The sequence below is a fragment of the Hemiscyllium ocellatum genome, chromosome 49, assembly GCF_020745735.1.
Source record: "Hemiscyllium ocellatum isolate sHemOce1 chromosome 49, sHemOce1.pat.X.cur, whole genome shotgun sequence".
In the NCBI taxonomy this organism is placed as follows: domain Eukaryota; kingdom Metazoa; phylum Chordata; class Chondrichthyes; order Orectolobiformes; family Hemiscylliidae; genus Hemiscyllium; species Hemiscyllium ocellatum.
The window spans coordinates 7,486,929-7,503,234 of NC_083449.1; the positions used below are offsets into that span (position 1 = coordinate 7,486,929).

Sequence of the window (16,306 nt, forward strand, 5' to 3'; positions counted from 1 at the left end):
AACACATGTTATGGTTGTAGTAGCTGTGAATCACAATGGGGCCCACCAGCTCTGACATCATACAGTTACAACACCTCGCTTGGTCTGGCCCCTCCATTTCAATGACTTGGTGCTTAATTTGATTTTTAAACATTTCATACTGAAAGAACATCCACTGTTGGTGGGGAGATTAATTGACCGTGCTGAAGAGGCCAAAATTACGTAAGTGCTGATATCTTGAAAGATTGTGTATCTGGCAGAGATTAGAGGTGGGAATGATCACTATCATAGAAGGTTTTGAAAAGAAGGACGATAAATTTGTTAAAATGTTGCTTTTCATCAACTTGTGACCTGTTCAGGTCAGTGAGCTCAGGGTGAGGAGAACAAAACTTAGTGTGAGTGAGTACACGGGCAGCGGGGTGTTGGATGAGCTGAAGATTACAGGGGGGTTGAAAGTGGGAGGTGGATCAGGAGTGTGTTACTATCATTCAGTCTCGAGGTTACAAAGGACAGGATGAGATTTTCAGCACCTGGAGCTGAGACTGTGTTGGAGTCAGGCCACGTTACTGAAATGGAAATAGAATGTCACGGTGAGGATGTGGCTCTGTGGTTGAAAGCTAATCTCCGAATGTGATGTTCCCTTAATGTTGTGAAGAGCCTGGTTCAGACAGTTACCAGAGGGAACAATACAGGTGGAGTTAGGAAGTCTGTAACAGGGACTGAAGCCAGCAGCTCTCAGTGAACAAAGGATCAGGAGTAGGCCTTTCAGCTGTTCCACCATTGAATGAACTCATGGCTGCTGTGTGGAGTTCAGCCTTTGGCCCATATCCCTGAATACCTTTGTTGAACAAAAGTTTATCTGTCTCAGATTGAAAATGAACAACCGTTTCCATCCTTTTAATATCAAAGTCATTCCTCACATCTCTCTCGAACAGTCTCTGCTCCCAAGTTCTTGATTAAATTGGAGGCAATTTCTATTCATCCAGCACTGGATGTTGGGATGTTGTGTGAGTTGGAGAGATCTCCGAGGGAGTGCTGATCACAGATACATGCTCCCCGGTCCTTTGTGGTGGTGGAAGTGGCTGGTTTGGGAGGTTACGTTGAAGGTATGGTTGATAAAACCCCTCTCGTCATCCTCCTTCCAGCGCTATGGAATATAATGTAGGGAAATATCTGCATTTGGCAGGAAGACGAGGAGAGGTGAATATTATTTAACGAGGGAAAACCTCTGCAGAAAGCTGCAGCACAGAATTGTGGGTCCTTCTGCTTGAAAGTAGAAAAACTAGCATCCAGGTTCAGTGAGTATTCAGGAAGGGAAATAGTCAGTTGGCTTTTATTTAATGGGAATGGGGAGAAAAATGGAAGTTTTGCTGAAACTGTACAAGACACAAGTCCGATCACATTTGGAATCCTGTGAATCGCTTTTCTCCTTTGTTTTGGGAAAGGCAGTCCATAGAGTTTTCAGGAGATTGATCCCGGATATGGGAGGAATTTCTCAGGAGATGAGATTGAGCAGACTGCTTCTGTACTTATTGGAGTTCAGAAGAATGAGACAAGACCTTATGGAAAGATTCTGAGGAGCTTGACATTGTAGATTCTGGGAGATTGTTACTACTTATTTGAGAGTTGAGGACTTGAGGACGTAATCTCAGAGTAAGGAATCACCAATTAAAAACAGAGGTGGAGGAATTCCTTCTCTTCGGGTGCTGAATACTGCAGTGGCCTGTGGAGGCTGTGCTGCTCAGTGTGTCCAAGGCTGAGATAAATAGATTTTCAATTAGTAAGGGATTCAAGGGTGGGGACATTAGGCAGGAAAATCGAGTTGAAGGTTATTGGATCAGCTCCGATCTCACTGAATGGTGACAGCAGACTTGTTGGGTTGAGTTACGTCTGATGGTTTTAAACATTTTTTTTTCTGGGTTCTCACTTGAAATGCCTTTTGTTTCACAGGGTATTGGAAAAGATGATTTGCAATGAGGAGACTTAAAACCAGACATCATTCCCAATCTGACCAAGCTGCCGAGTTTATTGTCATCTGAATATCATTGGGTTTTGCAGGAAAAAAGCACCGTTCACAGTGGGGGAGAAACCATACATGTGTTGTACATGTGGACAAGTCTTCAGCAGATCTTCTGCCCTGTCACAATATAAATACAGCCACACTAGGGAAAGGCCACTCATCTCCCTCTGACTGTGTTGTGGAAGAATCACTCAATGTTTTAGAAAAAAATTACTAGGAGATGCAGAAAATCCTTCATAAAATTAAACGTTAATCTTGCAAAATCAAAGCTGTGGGAGCCAGCTAAATGTCTTCCCTGGCTCCCCACAGGCTCTTTGTTCTCCTGCAATTTCTGCAGTTGTTCTTCCCGGGCTTATTGTATAACATTAGCATAGCCAATCATGCCGGCTCGCTTTATCTTTCTAAACTAATCACCATCTGCCACACTGGTTCCCTCCATCACACTTCACCTATCACATTACAACATCATCAATGTCAGTATTAGCTCATGTACCAGGAATTCGGCTAAGCTATCACAAAGCATGATCATTATCTGTTACTGGAGCCCTGTAATATGATCCCGGGCATGCATAAGTTAACTACATAACTGCCAGAGTAACTTCCATAAATGAAGGAGTTGGAATTTGCTGTTGATCACATCCAGCATCCAATTTGATTAATTGCAGTCTTTCTCAATTGACCATGTGGAAATTCTAGCTTGGTTACAGGTGTTTATTCAAAGTCAATTATATCAAATTTGTGGTAAACACCCAGCTTGCTAACACTTTCTAATGTCCTTCGCACTTCCTTTTGAAAAGGTTCCCTTTCTCTCTACTCCATCTTGTAAGGACCTCATGCAACTGCTTTGTCATTCAGATTGAGATAATCTGAGCAGCTGTCTCTTCCATGTCCACTCTTTTCCTGAAACTGTCTCTGAAGTTCCACCTTGTCTGAGTCCTGAATATTCAACTTCCTCCAACTCCTCTCCTACCTTGGGAGCTCCTCGTGTCCATGAGAACCTACTTCTCATCTCTTGATTTTCCCACTCAATGGTCAAGCATCCAATCTCCTCCCATTAACTGATATTGTTAACAGTTCTTGCTCTTGTCTGGTAAGGTCCCTGTCACTTTAATTCCACCATTATCGTACATCCAGTGAAAACCAACGTGGCCTCATTTCCAAAGTCCCTTTCCTTTCCAAAAACCTAGATGTTGGTAACCCCCCAAGGGAGGAGCCTATCCCTGGCCCCTGCTATTCTCAACCACACAACACCATGAGGTGACCTATCCAAAGGCACGGCATTCGTTTTCACATCTCTGCTGACATTACCCAATGTCTCCGTTATTCCACTGTTGCTAAATTATCAGACTGTGTATTCTACAGCACTGAATATTTTATTGCCTTATTGAGTCACGGGATATGGGCATCACTTGCTCATGCAGGGCAGATAAGTGCCAACCACATTGCTGTGGATCGAGAATTACGTACAGCAGACTGGGTATGGACAGAGTTTCCTTCCTTTAAAGGACTTCAGTGTACCAGGTGGGATTTTCCAACAATCAACCAGACCATTGTTAGCCTTTTAATTCCAGATTTTCATTTAATTCAAATTCCATCATCTGTCATAGTGGATATCAAAACCAGATCCCCCCAAACATTGTCTGGATCCCGAGTTTAATAGTCTGCTGATAATACCTAAGCTACTGCCTCCATGAGCAGAAATTTCCTCCAGTTAAAAATTGCAAAACTCCCTTTTGGTCACTGTAATGTCTAGTCTGTAACTCTGTGATATCTCCATATTGGGCTGTGTTGCTCCCTGCCTCTGTTATCTGCACTTCCTCACTGTGATAGCTGCATTCCACTCATTCTGCCCACTTTAGCATCTCTGACTGTCATTACTCCATTATAGCCTTGCCTGAGCAGGACGTTCTGATATTCCATCCCTCAACCAGTCTGCCTCTCTCCTGGTTAATATTTGTTCAAAACTTGCCCTGCAATCAAACTTTTCATCATTCAAGAGAATACCATTCAATGTGTCGGTGCCCAATGTTTATTTTACAAACTCCCCTGAAGGATGTTGAGATGTTCTGTTGCATAAAACGTGTTCCATGTGACTGATCTTCTTTTACAGTGTTAGGCCAGAGATTGCTTCTGTGCCAGAGGAGTCTCAAATGGTGCTACATATTGTGTAATCAGAGTACCAATTTGGACTTTCATTCAAATGTAAAGTCATCGAGGCAGCGCAGATTGGGCCGAAGATACTAACCTGAGAAACTCCTGCAGTGATGTTCTAGGTTTGGGATGATTGACCACTAAGAATTACAAACATAAGAATCTGGAGTAAGAGTTGGCTATCTGGCCCTTTGAGCCTGTTCTGCCATTTAATAAGATCATGGCTGATCTTTTCTCAGCCTCAGCTCTACTTACCCAGCCCCTCACCATAACCCTGAATTCCTTTAATCTTCAAAAACATAATCTTAGCTTTAAAAACATTAAATGAGAAAACCTCAACTACTTCACTGGGCAAGGAATTCTACAAATTCACAACCCTCTCCCTGAAGAATTTCCTTCTCAATTCAGTCCTAAATCTGTTCCGCCTAATTTTGAGGCAATACCCTCTTGTTCTAGTTCCACTCGCCAGTGGCAACTTTCTCCCTGCTTCAATCTCATCTATTCCCTTTATAGTTTTATATGTAACTGTAAGATTTCTCCCCTCCCCCCCCCCCATTCTTCTAAATTCCAACAAATATAATCCCAGTCTACTCCGTCTCTCCTCAGAAAGCAATCCCCTCAACTCATCAACTCAGGAACCTAGTGAACCTTCTCTGCATCCCCTTTAGTGCCAGTACCTCCTTTCTCAAGTAAGGACACCAAAACTGCCTGCAGTACTCTAGATGTGACCTCACTAGCACCCTACATAGCCGCAACATATCCTCCCCACTTTTAACCTCGATCCCTCTACAAATAAAGGACAATATACCATTTGCTTTAGTATTTAGCTGTTGCACCCGCAGACCAGCCTTCTGCAATTTATGCACAAAGACATCCAAGTCCCTCTGCACAGCAGCTTACTGCAAATTTTTACCATTCAAATAGTCCTTTTTACTATTATTGCTACTAAAATGGATGACCTAACATTTATCAACATTTTACTCCATTTGTCAGAACTTCACCCACTCACTTGAACGATCTATATGCCTCTAAACATTTGTTATCTGCAAACTTTAACACACTACATATGGTCCCCAACTCCACACCATCTGTGCAAATTGTAAACAATTGTGGTCCCAACACTGGTCCAATAGGCTGAGGAGTGGCAGATGGGGTTTAATTTAGATAAATGCTGCATTTTGGGAAAGCAAATCTTAGCAGGACTTATACACTTAATATTCAGATCCGAGGAGGTGCTGCTGAACAAAGAGACCTTGGAGTGCAGGTTCATAGCTCCTTGAAAGCAGAGTCACAGGTAGATAGGATAGCGAAGAAGGCATTTGATATCCTTTCCTTTTTTGGTCAGAGTATTGAGTACAAGAGTTGGGAGGTCATATTGCGGCTGTACAGGACATTGGTGAGGCCACTTTGGAAAATGGCATGCAATTCTGGTCTCCTTCCTATTGGAAAGATGTTCTGAAACTTGAAAGGGTTCAGGAAAGATTTACAAGGATGTTGCCAAGACTGGAGGATTTGAGCTATAGGGAGAAGATGAATAGGCTAGGGCTATTTTCCCTGGAGAGTCAGAGGCTGAGGAGTGACCTTGTAGAGGTCTATAAAATCATGAGGGGCATGGATAGAGTAAATAGATAAGGTCTTATCCCTGAGGTGGGGGAGTTCAGAACGAGAGGGCATAGGTTTAGGGTGAGAGTGGAAAGATATGAAAGAGACCTAAGGGGCAACCTTTTCATGCAGAGGGTGGTGCATGTGTCGAATGGGCTGCCAGAGGAAGTGGTAGAGGCTAGTATAATTGCAACATTTTAAAGGCATCTGGATGGGTGCACGAATAGGAAGGGTTTGTAGGGATATGGGCTGGGTGCTGGTAGGTGGGACTAGTTTGGGTTGGGATATCTGGTCAACATGGATGAGTTGGACCAAAGGATCTGTTTCCTTGCTGTACATCTCTATACTCAATGATCCCTGAGGCATACCACTAGTCATCTATTGCCAAACATACAAACATTCAATTATCCCCATTCTTTGCTTTCTGTTAGTTAAGCAATCCTCTATCCATGCTAATGAATTGCCTGTAACACCTTTATCTCATGCAGCAGCCTTTTGCTTGACACCTTGTCGAATGTCTTTTGGAAATCTAGATTTATCACATCTACTGGGTCCACATTATTCAGTGCAATTATAATGGCTTCATGGAAGTCCAAAAGATTAATTAAGCATGACCTGTTGTGCCTGCCGAATGGGACAATTTCTGTTGAGATGCCTTGGTGTTTCTTCTTGATAGTAGACTTGAGCATTTTGCCCACTACATATGTTAAGCTAACTGTCCTATAAGTCCTCATTTTTTCTCTACCTCTCTTCTTAAACAGTGGCATCAGGGAGATCCAAGATGGCGGCGACTCAGCAAGTCTGAGTCTACAGAACCCTTCCCAAAACCTGGGAAAAGTGGGTTTCCTGCCCCCACCACACTTGCCAAACCACCCAAAAAATTTCTTTAATCTTAATTAGCTGCTGAATATTATATTTAAACAGTCTAATACTGAGTGGATAATGAGTAAATCAAAGGGACCCCGCAGCTCTCAGAAAACAAAGACCCCTCCCCCACCCTCCTCTCCTTCGGCTGCAGCTGATGTAAAAACAGGCCTTATAGAGATGATTGCTAGATTGGAATCGACACTCGTCAATTTCATCGCAGAATCCCGACAGAGATGGAATGCATTCGAAGAAAAGCTGCAGAAACAGAATCACTCTATGGGAGAATTGCAGGGCCGAGTGGAGGGGGCGGAACTAAAGGCCACGACCTCCGAGGCTGCAGCTCAAACAGCTGCAGAACAGGTGCAAACCCTCGAGCAGAGAATCAGGGCCTTTGAAATCTACATGGATGATATTGACAACAGAAATCGGAGAAAGAATATTCGGTTGCTGGGCCTTCAAGAACAAGAAGGGAAAGGACAGTTAGCAGCATTTCTGGAGCGACGGCTGCCCCAGCTTTTAAACCTGGGGGCTGAAACTGACCGGGTAAGGGTGGAGTGGGCCTACCGGGTCGCAGTACGCGGATCTGGCCCATACCAGCGCCCACGCCCGGTCCTGTTCCGGCTGCAGAGTTATAGGGAGAGGCAGATACTCCTGGATGCCTCCAGAAAGCTTGGAAAGGATCCTAAAGCTATGATTCATGAAGGATCCAAGATTATGTTATTTCAGGACTTCTCCCCGGCTTTGGCACGAAGAAGGAAGGCGTTTGATGAGGTGAAGAAATGTTTAAGGGACTTAGATATTCAATACACCTTACGCTACCCAGCGACGTTATGCTTTACCCACGAAGGATCCGAGTATAATTTTAGTTCATCGGAAGAGGCCAAGAAACTTTTAGACTCGGTTAAATAAATCGTAAGAGACAATTTATGTTGGCTTGCCTCTCCCACACTCCGTGGGGAGAAATGGATACTTTATTCTACTTTACTTTTGCCTCTGGGAGTGGGGTTGTCTTCCTTGCTATGTTATTATACTTAACTGTAATCTGTTGGAGTTGTAATTTTATAGTTATGTGTGTTTGTACGTGGCATTGATGCTAGCAGATATACTCAGGTATGGGTGGGGAGGGGTGGGGGTGCGGCGCTCACTGTTAACTCTAGCTCGGTATTATATCTAAATCCTATTAAGGAGCGCCCGGGTTGAGGGTGGGACACTGTTTGGGAGAGGATATGGTGGAACGTTGGAAAGGTAGTAAGGCCCCCTGAGAACAAGGGGGAAGATCTCCATTCAAACATGTTTAATTTTTTTTTGTTCTTATTGTTTGGAAATAACTTCCTTTTTATCATACTGTTATGAGTGTATTAGAGAACATTTTCTCTTATTTGAAGGATGTAAGCGACTCAACTATACACTCTGGATGATTGTGGATTAGTTGAATTTTGATGATTATATATTTAAGATCTATTTTTATATTAATGTTTGTGCTTGAAAATTCTGCTTATTTTTGTAAATTTGTCAAAATGTTAAATTCCCAATAAAAATATCTATAAAAAAAAGTGGCATCACATTTGCTGTTTTCCAATCTGTTGGAATTGCCCCAGAGTCCAGCTAAGTTTATAAAATTACCAAGAATGCCATTTCTTTTAGTCCCCTTGGATGCAGTCCATCAGGGCCAGGAGACTGGTTTGCCCTTATATCCGTTAGTTTGTCCAGCATTGACCTTTTTGTGATAATCATTTATAGGTCCTCACTGCAACAGCTTGGAGAAGAAATTGCGGGGGGGCCTGGCTGATATTTTTGCACCATTGTTAACCATGGGTGAGGTCACAGAAGAGTGCAGGGTGACAAATATTATTGTGTTAATGTTCACAGTACAAGATACCAGTACCATGCCAGTAACTGACAAGGAGACGAAGGGCGATGTTATGGAGTCCTACAGCACAGAGGCAGGCCCTTTAGCCCAAACTGTTCCATGCCAACAAAAATGTCCATCCAATCCCATTTCCCTGTAATTGGCCCGTTATTATTCAAGAATGGCTGCAATGAAAAACTGGGAAATACAGATCAGTAAGCCTTTATCTATGGTAGGTAAACTATTTGAAAATTCTGAGAGATATGAGTTACATGCATTTCGAAAGACAGGGTTTGATATGGAATAGTCAGCATACCTTTGAGAGTGTGTGAGGTCTTGTATTTTGGAAAGACAAATCAAGGTAGGAATTTCATGGTGAATCATAAAGCCTTAAGGAGTGTAGTGGAACAGAGGGAACTTGGAGTTCAAGTTCACAGTTCTGTCAAAGTGGAGTAATAGGTAGAGAGCAGTGAAGAAGGCTTTTGGCATACTGGCCTTCATTAGTCAGGGCATTAAGTATCGAAGTTGGGAAGTTATGTTGCAGTTGTACAGGACATTGGTGAAGCTGCAGTTGGAGTAGTTTGTTCAGTTTTGGTCACTTTGTTATAGAAAGAGTATTATTAAACTGGAATGCATGCAGAAGAAATTTACAATGATGCTGCCATGACTCAGCAGTCTGAGTTATAAGTAGACAAACTAGGACTTCACTCCTTAGAGCATAGAATACTGAGAGGGGATTTTATAGAGCTGTAAAAGATCATGAGAGGAACAGATTGGGTGAATGCACTCAGTCTTTTTCCCAGGGTTGGGAATGGCGGATCAGAGGACATCAGTTTAATGTTAGAGGGGAAAGAATAAAAGGGAACTGGAGGAGCAATGTTTTTATACAGAGGGTAGTACGCACATGGAATGAGTTGACAGCAGAAGTGGTTGAGGAAGATACATTAGGAATATTTAAAAGGTGTTTAGACAAATTCATGGACAGGAAATGATTAGAAGGATAAGGGCCAATTAGAGGAAAATGGGATTGGATGGACCTTTTTGTTGGCATTGAAGAACTTGGGCTAAAAGACCTGTCTCTGTGCTGTAGGAGTCCATGACATCTCCCTTTGTCTCCTTGTCAATTACTGGGTACTTGTATCTTGCACTGTGAATATTAACACAAAATACCTGTTCAATGCCTCAGCCAATTCCTCATTAACTCAATGTGTAATCCCCCTTCTTACCCTCTAAAAGACCAATGTTTACCTTAGCCAGTCTTCTTCGCTTTATATATTTGAAGAAATTTTGGCCGTCTGTTTTTATATTCTGAGCTACTTTAATCTCATAATCTATCTTACTTTCTTTATAACTTTTTTGTGCCTTTCTGATGACCTTTAAAGTTTTCCCAACCCTCTCGCTTCCCACTGGTCTTTGCCATTTTGTGTGCCTTCTCTTGTAACTTGAGAGTCTCACTTACTTCCTTAGACACCCATGACAGATTAACCTCGTTTTCAGTGGTGTATACTTTTGTGGAGCACCTTGGAAAATTGCTTTGAAAGTCCTCCACTGCTCAGCAATTGTCCCACCATAAAGTCTGCTAACTCCTCCGTCATCCTATTGTAGTCTCCTTTGTTTGAGCACAGGACTTTGGTATTGGATTTTTATCTTTCTTTCCATTTGTATTCTAAATTCAACCATACTGTGATCACTCCTTCCAAGAGGATCTGTAGCTATCACATCTTTAATTAATCCCGTCTTATTACACAGGACCAGATCTAGAGTAGTTTAGTCCCTCGCCAGTTCCATTACATACTGTTCAAGAAAGCTATTGTGGATAAATTCAATGAACTCCTCCTCAAGACTCTATTCACCAACGTGGTTTCACCAATTGACATGTCGTTTAAAGTCCCCCATGATAATTACCATACCATTTTGACAGGAATTAGTTACACCTTCTTTTTTGAATTCTACTAATTTCCACTAATATCTCCTGACTTGTCCTTCCTTTTAATGTCTTTCATAGACTTGGATGTAGTTAAACCCTTCTGCACACACGCTAATCTGCTGCTTTCCTTTCCATTTACCATGATACTTCCTGTCGCACCCCCCCACCCCACCCTGCATCACTAAAGCCCCGGTGATCACCTCATTTCTCCTTTTCGCTAGAACACTGGTTCCAGATCAGTTCAGGTGGAGACCGTCCCAACAGTACAGACCCTTCCTGTTCCAAAACTGATACCAATGCCCCTTGAAACGGAGCCCCTCATTCCCAAACCACTCTTTTAGGAATGTGTTTAATTCCCTAATTTTCTTTTACCTGAACCAATTTGCACATGGCTCATGTAATAATCTGGAGATTGTAACCCTTGAGGACCTGTTCCTTAACTTTGTTCCCTGTGCTTAATAATCCCCAAACAGGTAATTCGTCCTCATCTTGCCTATGATGTTTATACCAACGTGGAGCAGACTAATTGGATCCTTGTCCTCCCACTTAAAGATCCTTTCGTGGAGGCCAGAGATTTTCCTCACCCTGGTATGGGGAAGGCAATACACCATGCAGGACTCTCAATCCTGCCTACAAAAGATGCTGTCAATACTCCGAGTTAAAGAGTCCCCTACAACTACCACTTCTCTTTTTACTCTCCCTTCTTGAATGACCTCCAGGAAAGTGGTTATTAAAATGCAGATCAGACTGAAGAGATTTGAACTGAGGCACTGCTTGTGCACAATCAACTGCAGTAGGCAGATCACATCAATTGCACGTCTGACACAGGACTTCCAAGCAGCTCAGTAATCTGAGCAAGCATCCTCACTGAAGAAAGATTTCCAGGTTGGCAGATAAGTATACTCAGTATGACTCCACATTTTCTCTTAAAACAAAAATGTAATGCCCCCAAACACTTGGGGGAATCTTTGTCATAATACCATGCAATTTGGCAAAAAAGTATCATTGAAGAAGATAGCAATTTTGAGTACCTGAAATATCCCCAGATGGAAAACAAAGGTTATCACTGGAAGAAGCGTGTGAAAATGTACCCATCACACCCACACTTGCTTCAGCAAATATCATCTGCCCCACATGGGCGGTACTTGCAGATTCAGCATTAAACAATTTAATAATCCCAAGACGCATGGAAAAAGAATCATCCTTGATGCACAGTCACTGCTCAAGAAGAATAATATGATTTTATATGTACAGGATAGACCTTCCAAACACATTATTCTACATGATCTGAATATACTTCCTAGTCTATATGTATTAATCACTATATCCCGCATATTCCCTCATTGTCTAAGTTTGGAGCGCTAATTCATCTTATGATCTCTTTGCTATTCACCCAAATCTCCTTCCCCGAAGATGCTTCTGGTATTCACTGTCACAGTCACCTATTTCGCTGCTCCCCCAAAAGCTGCCACCCAGGTCTCTAAGTCCTTATAAAAACCGCCACAAATGCGTCCGGTGTAAATGAGAAACAAAAACAGGAATTGTTGGAAAAGCTCAGCAAGTCTGGCAGCATCTGTGAACAGAAAGCAGAATTAACTTTTCAGGACTACTGTTCCCACCAGGTAAAAACAATGACTGCAGATGTTGGAAACCAGATTCTGGATTAATGGTGCTGGAAGAGCACAGCAGTTCAGGCAGCATCAGAGGAGCAGCGAAATCGATGTTTCGGGCAAAAGCCCTTCATCAGGAGGTTCCGACCCATGCTTTCCATCCCCTTCTCAGAGACAGGGCACCAGTAGCTTCATTAGGACTACAATTCCCAGAATCCCTGTCGCTGCTGCTCATGTGACAGGGTCACGATATGAACCTACTGCGCAGGTGTAAAAACGATTTTGGGGCGGGGACAGTTCCTTCAATGTCATTGGTCAGTTATCATAGCAGCCTCTTTGTCAACTGGCAAAAACATTCAAACGTCATTTCGTCACGTCCGCTTCTGTCCCACGTGCTTCCGTCTTCCATCTCTGCACCACACAAAAAAACCGGCTAAGTGACCAATAGAAAGTACTGGAGGACCAGAAGTAATCGGGACCTCCAACCAATCAGAGCGCTCTATTGTCTGAGCGCGAACGTGCAACCATGAGTTTGGAAAGCTGCTTTGTCCTACCCAGCAAAAGCTGGTGCTGCTGCTTGACTTTGTCTGAATGAAGATGGAGTTTTACTCAGACTGATAATTCTTCCTCTCTTCTATATCTGTGAGTCGTGATTTAGAGATGCCGGTGTTGGACTGGGGTGTACAAAGTTAAAAATCACACAACACCAGGTTACAGTCCAACAGGTTTAATTGGAAGCACACTAGCTTTCGGAGCGACGCTGTTGGACTATAACCTGGTGTTGTGTGAGGTATATCTGTGAGTATACGTTTTCTCCCGGTTTCTTCTTTTTAAAATTCTGGTATGAAATTATGTATTTGCAGCAACTGAAAGAGAAAGAAAATGAAATGAACCCAGGGAGGGACAGAATCTGTCCAGAGCAAGAAATAATGATCACTTAGATTTGATTGTTCTGAATTTCGAACCGAATAGTGGTTGTGAGAGTTGGAATAATGATTCAAGATGTGCATAAGCATAAGGGGCAAGAAGGTGACCAAAAGAAAATGGCCGACATATGAATTTGACTAACTTAGCTATAGCAGCAGCACTAACACATAGTAGGTAGCAGAAGTGGTAAACAAGTTGCAGCTGGTTCGAAGCAAGACCACAAGGTCAGCAGAAGTCAGAAAACAAGCAGCTAGACAGATAACAGAATAATGAAGCCCCTTGACAGATAACGAAACCAGACAATGGGCGACCTTACTCATAGCAAAACAAGTCCAGGCAGGAAAACCACAAGGCTGACATTTATGTCAGAAACGAACCTCGTGACTGATAACGAAGGACAACCGTTGAGAAACAACTTGAGGTGGACAATGGGCGGTTGTCAGCTGCCTGGGCAAATTGTAAACACTTGAGGGGGGAATGTGTCCAGCTGCGCTTGCAAGATTGGGGTAAACAAGTAATGGAAAAGTACCGGTTACTCAAGATTGAGAATCACCTGACTCAACAGGGGGTGGAGTTTAAGGGTATATCAGGGGATGCTTTGTAACAATCAGGGTCCCTTTCTTTGAGGGGTACCCAACTCTGCAGACTTGCTAATTGCTAATAAACTTTGTTTTCCTGAATTTGTCTTGAGCCGACTTTTTGCGTCTCACAGTGGTGACTTTTATAACTTTTTTTTTCAGGAAGTTGGAAAGAGAAGATTTTCAGACAGCAATCTCAAAACAACCAACACTTGAAGATCTTATACAGTCACTGAAATCACTGGCACTTACATATCATTGGCTGTAAACCATAGATCAAGAATATGTCTCTGGTTCAAAAGGTTTGAAACAACAATTTGGCTGGAAAAGAACTGAGACATACTTACCAACTGCGAGTCTTTCAGTGAATTGATAACCCTTCAAACAGTCTCATACTCAAAGAAACCTCACACCATTCATAGTAGGAACTTACAGAGACCCAAGGCCACCCTTAATATGGAGAAACCATGGAAATGTGATGACTGTGGGAATGGATTCCATTCCCTGTCAACTCTGGAGTTTCATCGACGTGGTCACTACAGGGAGAGGCCGTTCACCTGCACCGAATGTGGGGAGGGATTCCCTGATTCGTCTGCTCTGCGGGTACACCAGCGTGATGCCACTGCAGAGAGACCATTCACCTGCTCTGAGTGTGACAAGACGTTCTGTGAGTATTTCACCCTGTTGTCCCACCAGCAAGTTCACACAGGGAAGAGGCCACCTACCTGCTTGGAATGTGGGAAAGTGTTCACGCAGGTATCCAGCCTGCGCACGCACCAACGAGTTCACACTGGGGAGAGGCCATATCCCTGCTCTGATTGTGGAAAAGAATTCACTGTGTCATCAGCCCTCGTGAGTCACCAACGCATCCACACAGGGGAAAAGCCATTCAAATGCTCCAAGTGTGGGAAGCGATTCAGAAATTCATCTGTCCTACAGGCACACAAATTAAGTCATACTGGGAAGAAGTCATTCATATGTTCTGAGTGTGGGAAAGAATTCACTCAGTATTCCAGTCTGTGGAGGCACAAGAAAGTTCACAAATTATCACAGGAGTAGGATCTGCTGTTAATCTGTATTATTATATCTGCTTGAGAGCATATTTCAAACCCACACCTTCACCACCTAGAAGAACAAGAGCAGCAGTTACCACCTGCAAGCTCCCCTCCATGTCACATGCCATTCTCATTAACAGGCTGTTAGAAAGGGAGGAGTTGCAGACAGAAATCTCAAAACAACCAGTACATGAAGATCTAATGGAGTCACTGAAATAACGGGGACTTGAACATCATAAATCTCCACATTGGCTGTTCCTTCATATCAATGGGTCAAAATCCTGGAACTGCATTGTGGGTGAGCCAACACCACAAGGACTGCAGTCCCAGAAGGCAATTCACCATCACTTTTTCAAAGTGAACAACTCAGATGGGCAATGAATTCTGACCCAGACATTGATACTATACCCCATGAATTGATATCAAAATGAGGGAAAATCCCACTCAAGACTTAGCCATGTTCATTCTGACAGAAGATGAAATGGGGACGACTAAAGTATTGCTCTCACCTGGACATGCCACTCTTGCCTCTTTGCTTCCAGTAAGTCTGATGTACTTTGAGCATGGAACTGCATTATTCCCACGGAAATGATCCCCTGAGAAAGGGCATTTAATTTATCCTGGATAGGAAAATAAAGTTTTCCTTACCACTCTAATGAGATGAGAAGTAAATATGTTTGTCTTTGTTCCATTAAGTCTGTACCCAGGGCCAGGCCAATTGACTCAATAGGTCTCAGTCAGTATATATGCTCCACATGAACCTTCACCCTCCCCTCTTCAACTCCCCATCAGCAGATCCTTGTATTCTGTAATGTGGAAAGATTAAATGGGAATATCTCTCTGGACATTAATGTAATATTAAAGGTTAAACTACACAGTGAATGTTCTGGAAGTTGGTGGGGACGACAGTCAGGCAGAATGCGAATGACTCGAACTCCAATTACACAGTCATTTGCTACTGAACTCCCTATTATCAAGTTAAACTACTGTTTAATCTCTATCATATTTTTATAGCCATCCCCAGCTAATCGGGTTCACTTGCTTGATCATCCCCAATGCTGAGTCCCATCACACCTACGTTGTCTGAGGCAGAAGCAGGACCAGAACTCATTTTCGGGGCCAATCCAAAGCTTGGATACATCACACCTACGTTGTCCTCGGGAATCACTGAGTCAGGAAATCTTCTGCATTATGATTCCCAGGTTTAGGGCATTAGCATTTGCATTATCTCCGAGGATGATCTCATCCTACCAAAATACCTGGGGTAATATGTGACTGTGAGGCTGGGGGTTGTCTTCAGTGGCATGTGACTATGGGGGAGTGACCAGAGTATCTGTAAACATTGTCAACTGATCTGTATAGAGGAAATGTATTTTCTTTGTTTGGGCTCTCCACATTAAAAGGAAAATAAATCAATCCGACAGCAAGGGTAATTGTCAATCTGTTCCTTTCAGACTCTGCTGTGTGAATACATAAACATAGTTATCGATCTATTCTTGTCAGTTTCTGCCTGGTGAATGCTTTATAAAATTGTCAATCTATCCTTGCTATGTGAATGTGTGTGCCGAGATTTCATCTGTTGCTATCAGTTTCTGCTTTGTGAATGTGAGAGTTTAGTTGTCAATCTTTCCCTGTCAGGTTCTGTAATGTCAGTGTTTGAGTGTATTTATTCATCCTTTCCTTTCAGTTTCTGTGACTGCAGTGATCACCCTGTACCTCTCAGATTCTACTACATGAATGT

The 16,306-nt window shown here is 42.8% G+C and overlaps 1 protein-coding gene across 1 annotated transcript; it reads left to right on the plus strand.

Annotated features, from left to right (window-relative positions):
• Positions 1-12,485: 12,485 nt before the first annotated feature.
• Positions 12,486-15,835, plus strand: LOC132837368 (gastrula zinc finger protein XlCGF49.1-like). The gene is made up of 2 exons (XM_060857037.1): positions 12,486-12,647; positions 13,673-15,835. Exon 2 carries the CDS (start codon positions 13,967-13,969, stop codon positions 14,567-14,569), a length of 603 nt encoding a protein of 200 aa, XP_060713020.1. The 5' UTR covers positions 12,486-12,647; positions 13,673-13,966; the 3' UTR covers positions 14,570-15,835.
• Positions 15,836-16,306: the final 471 nt, after the last annotated feature.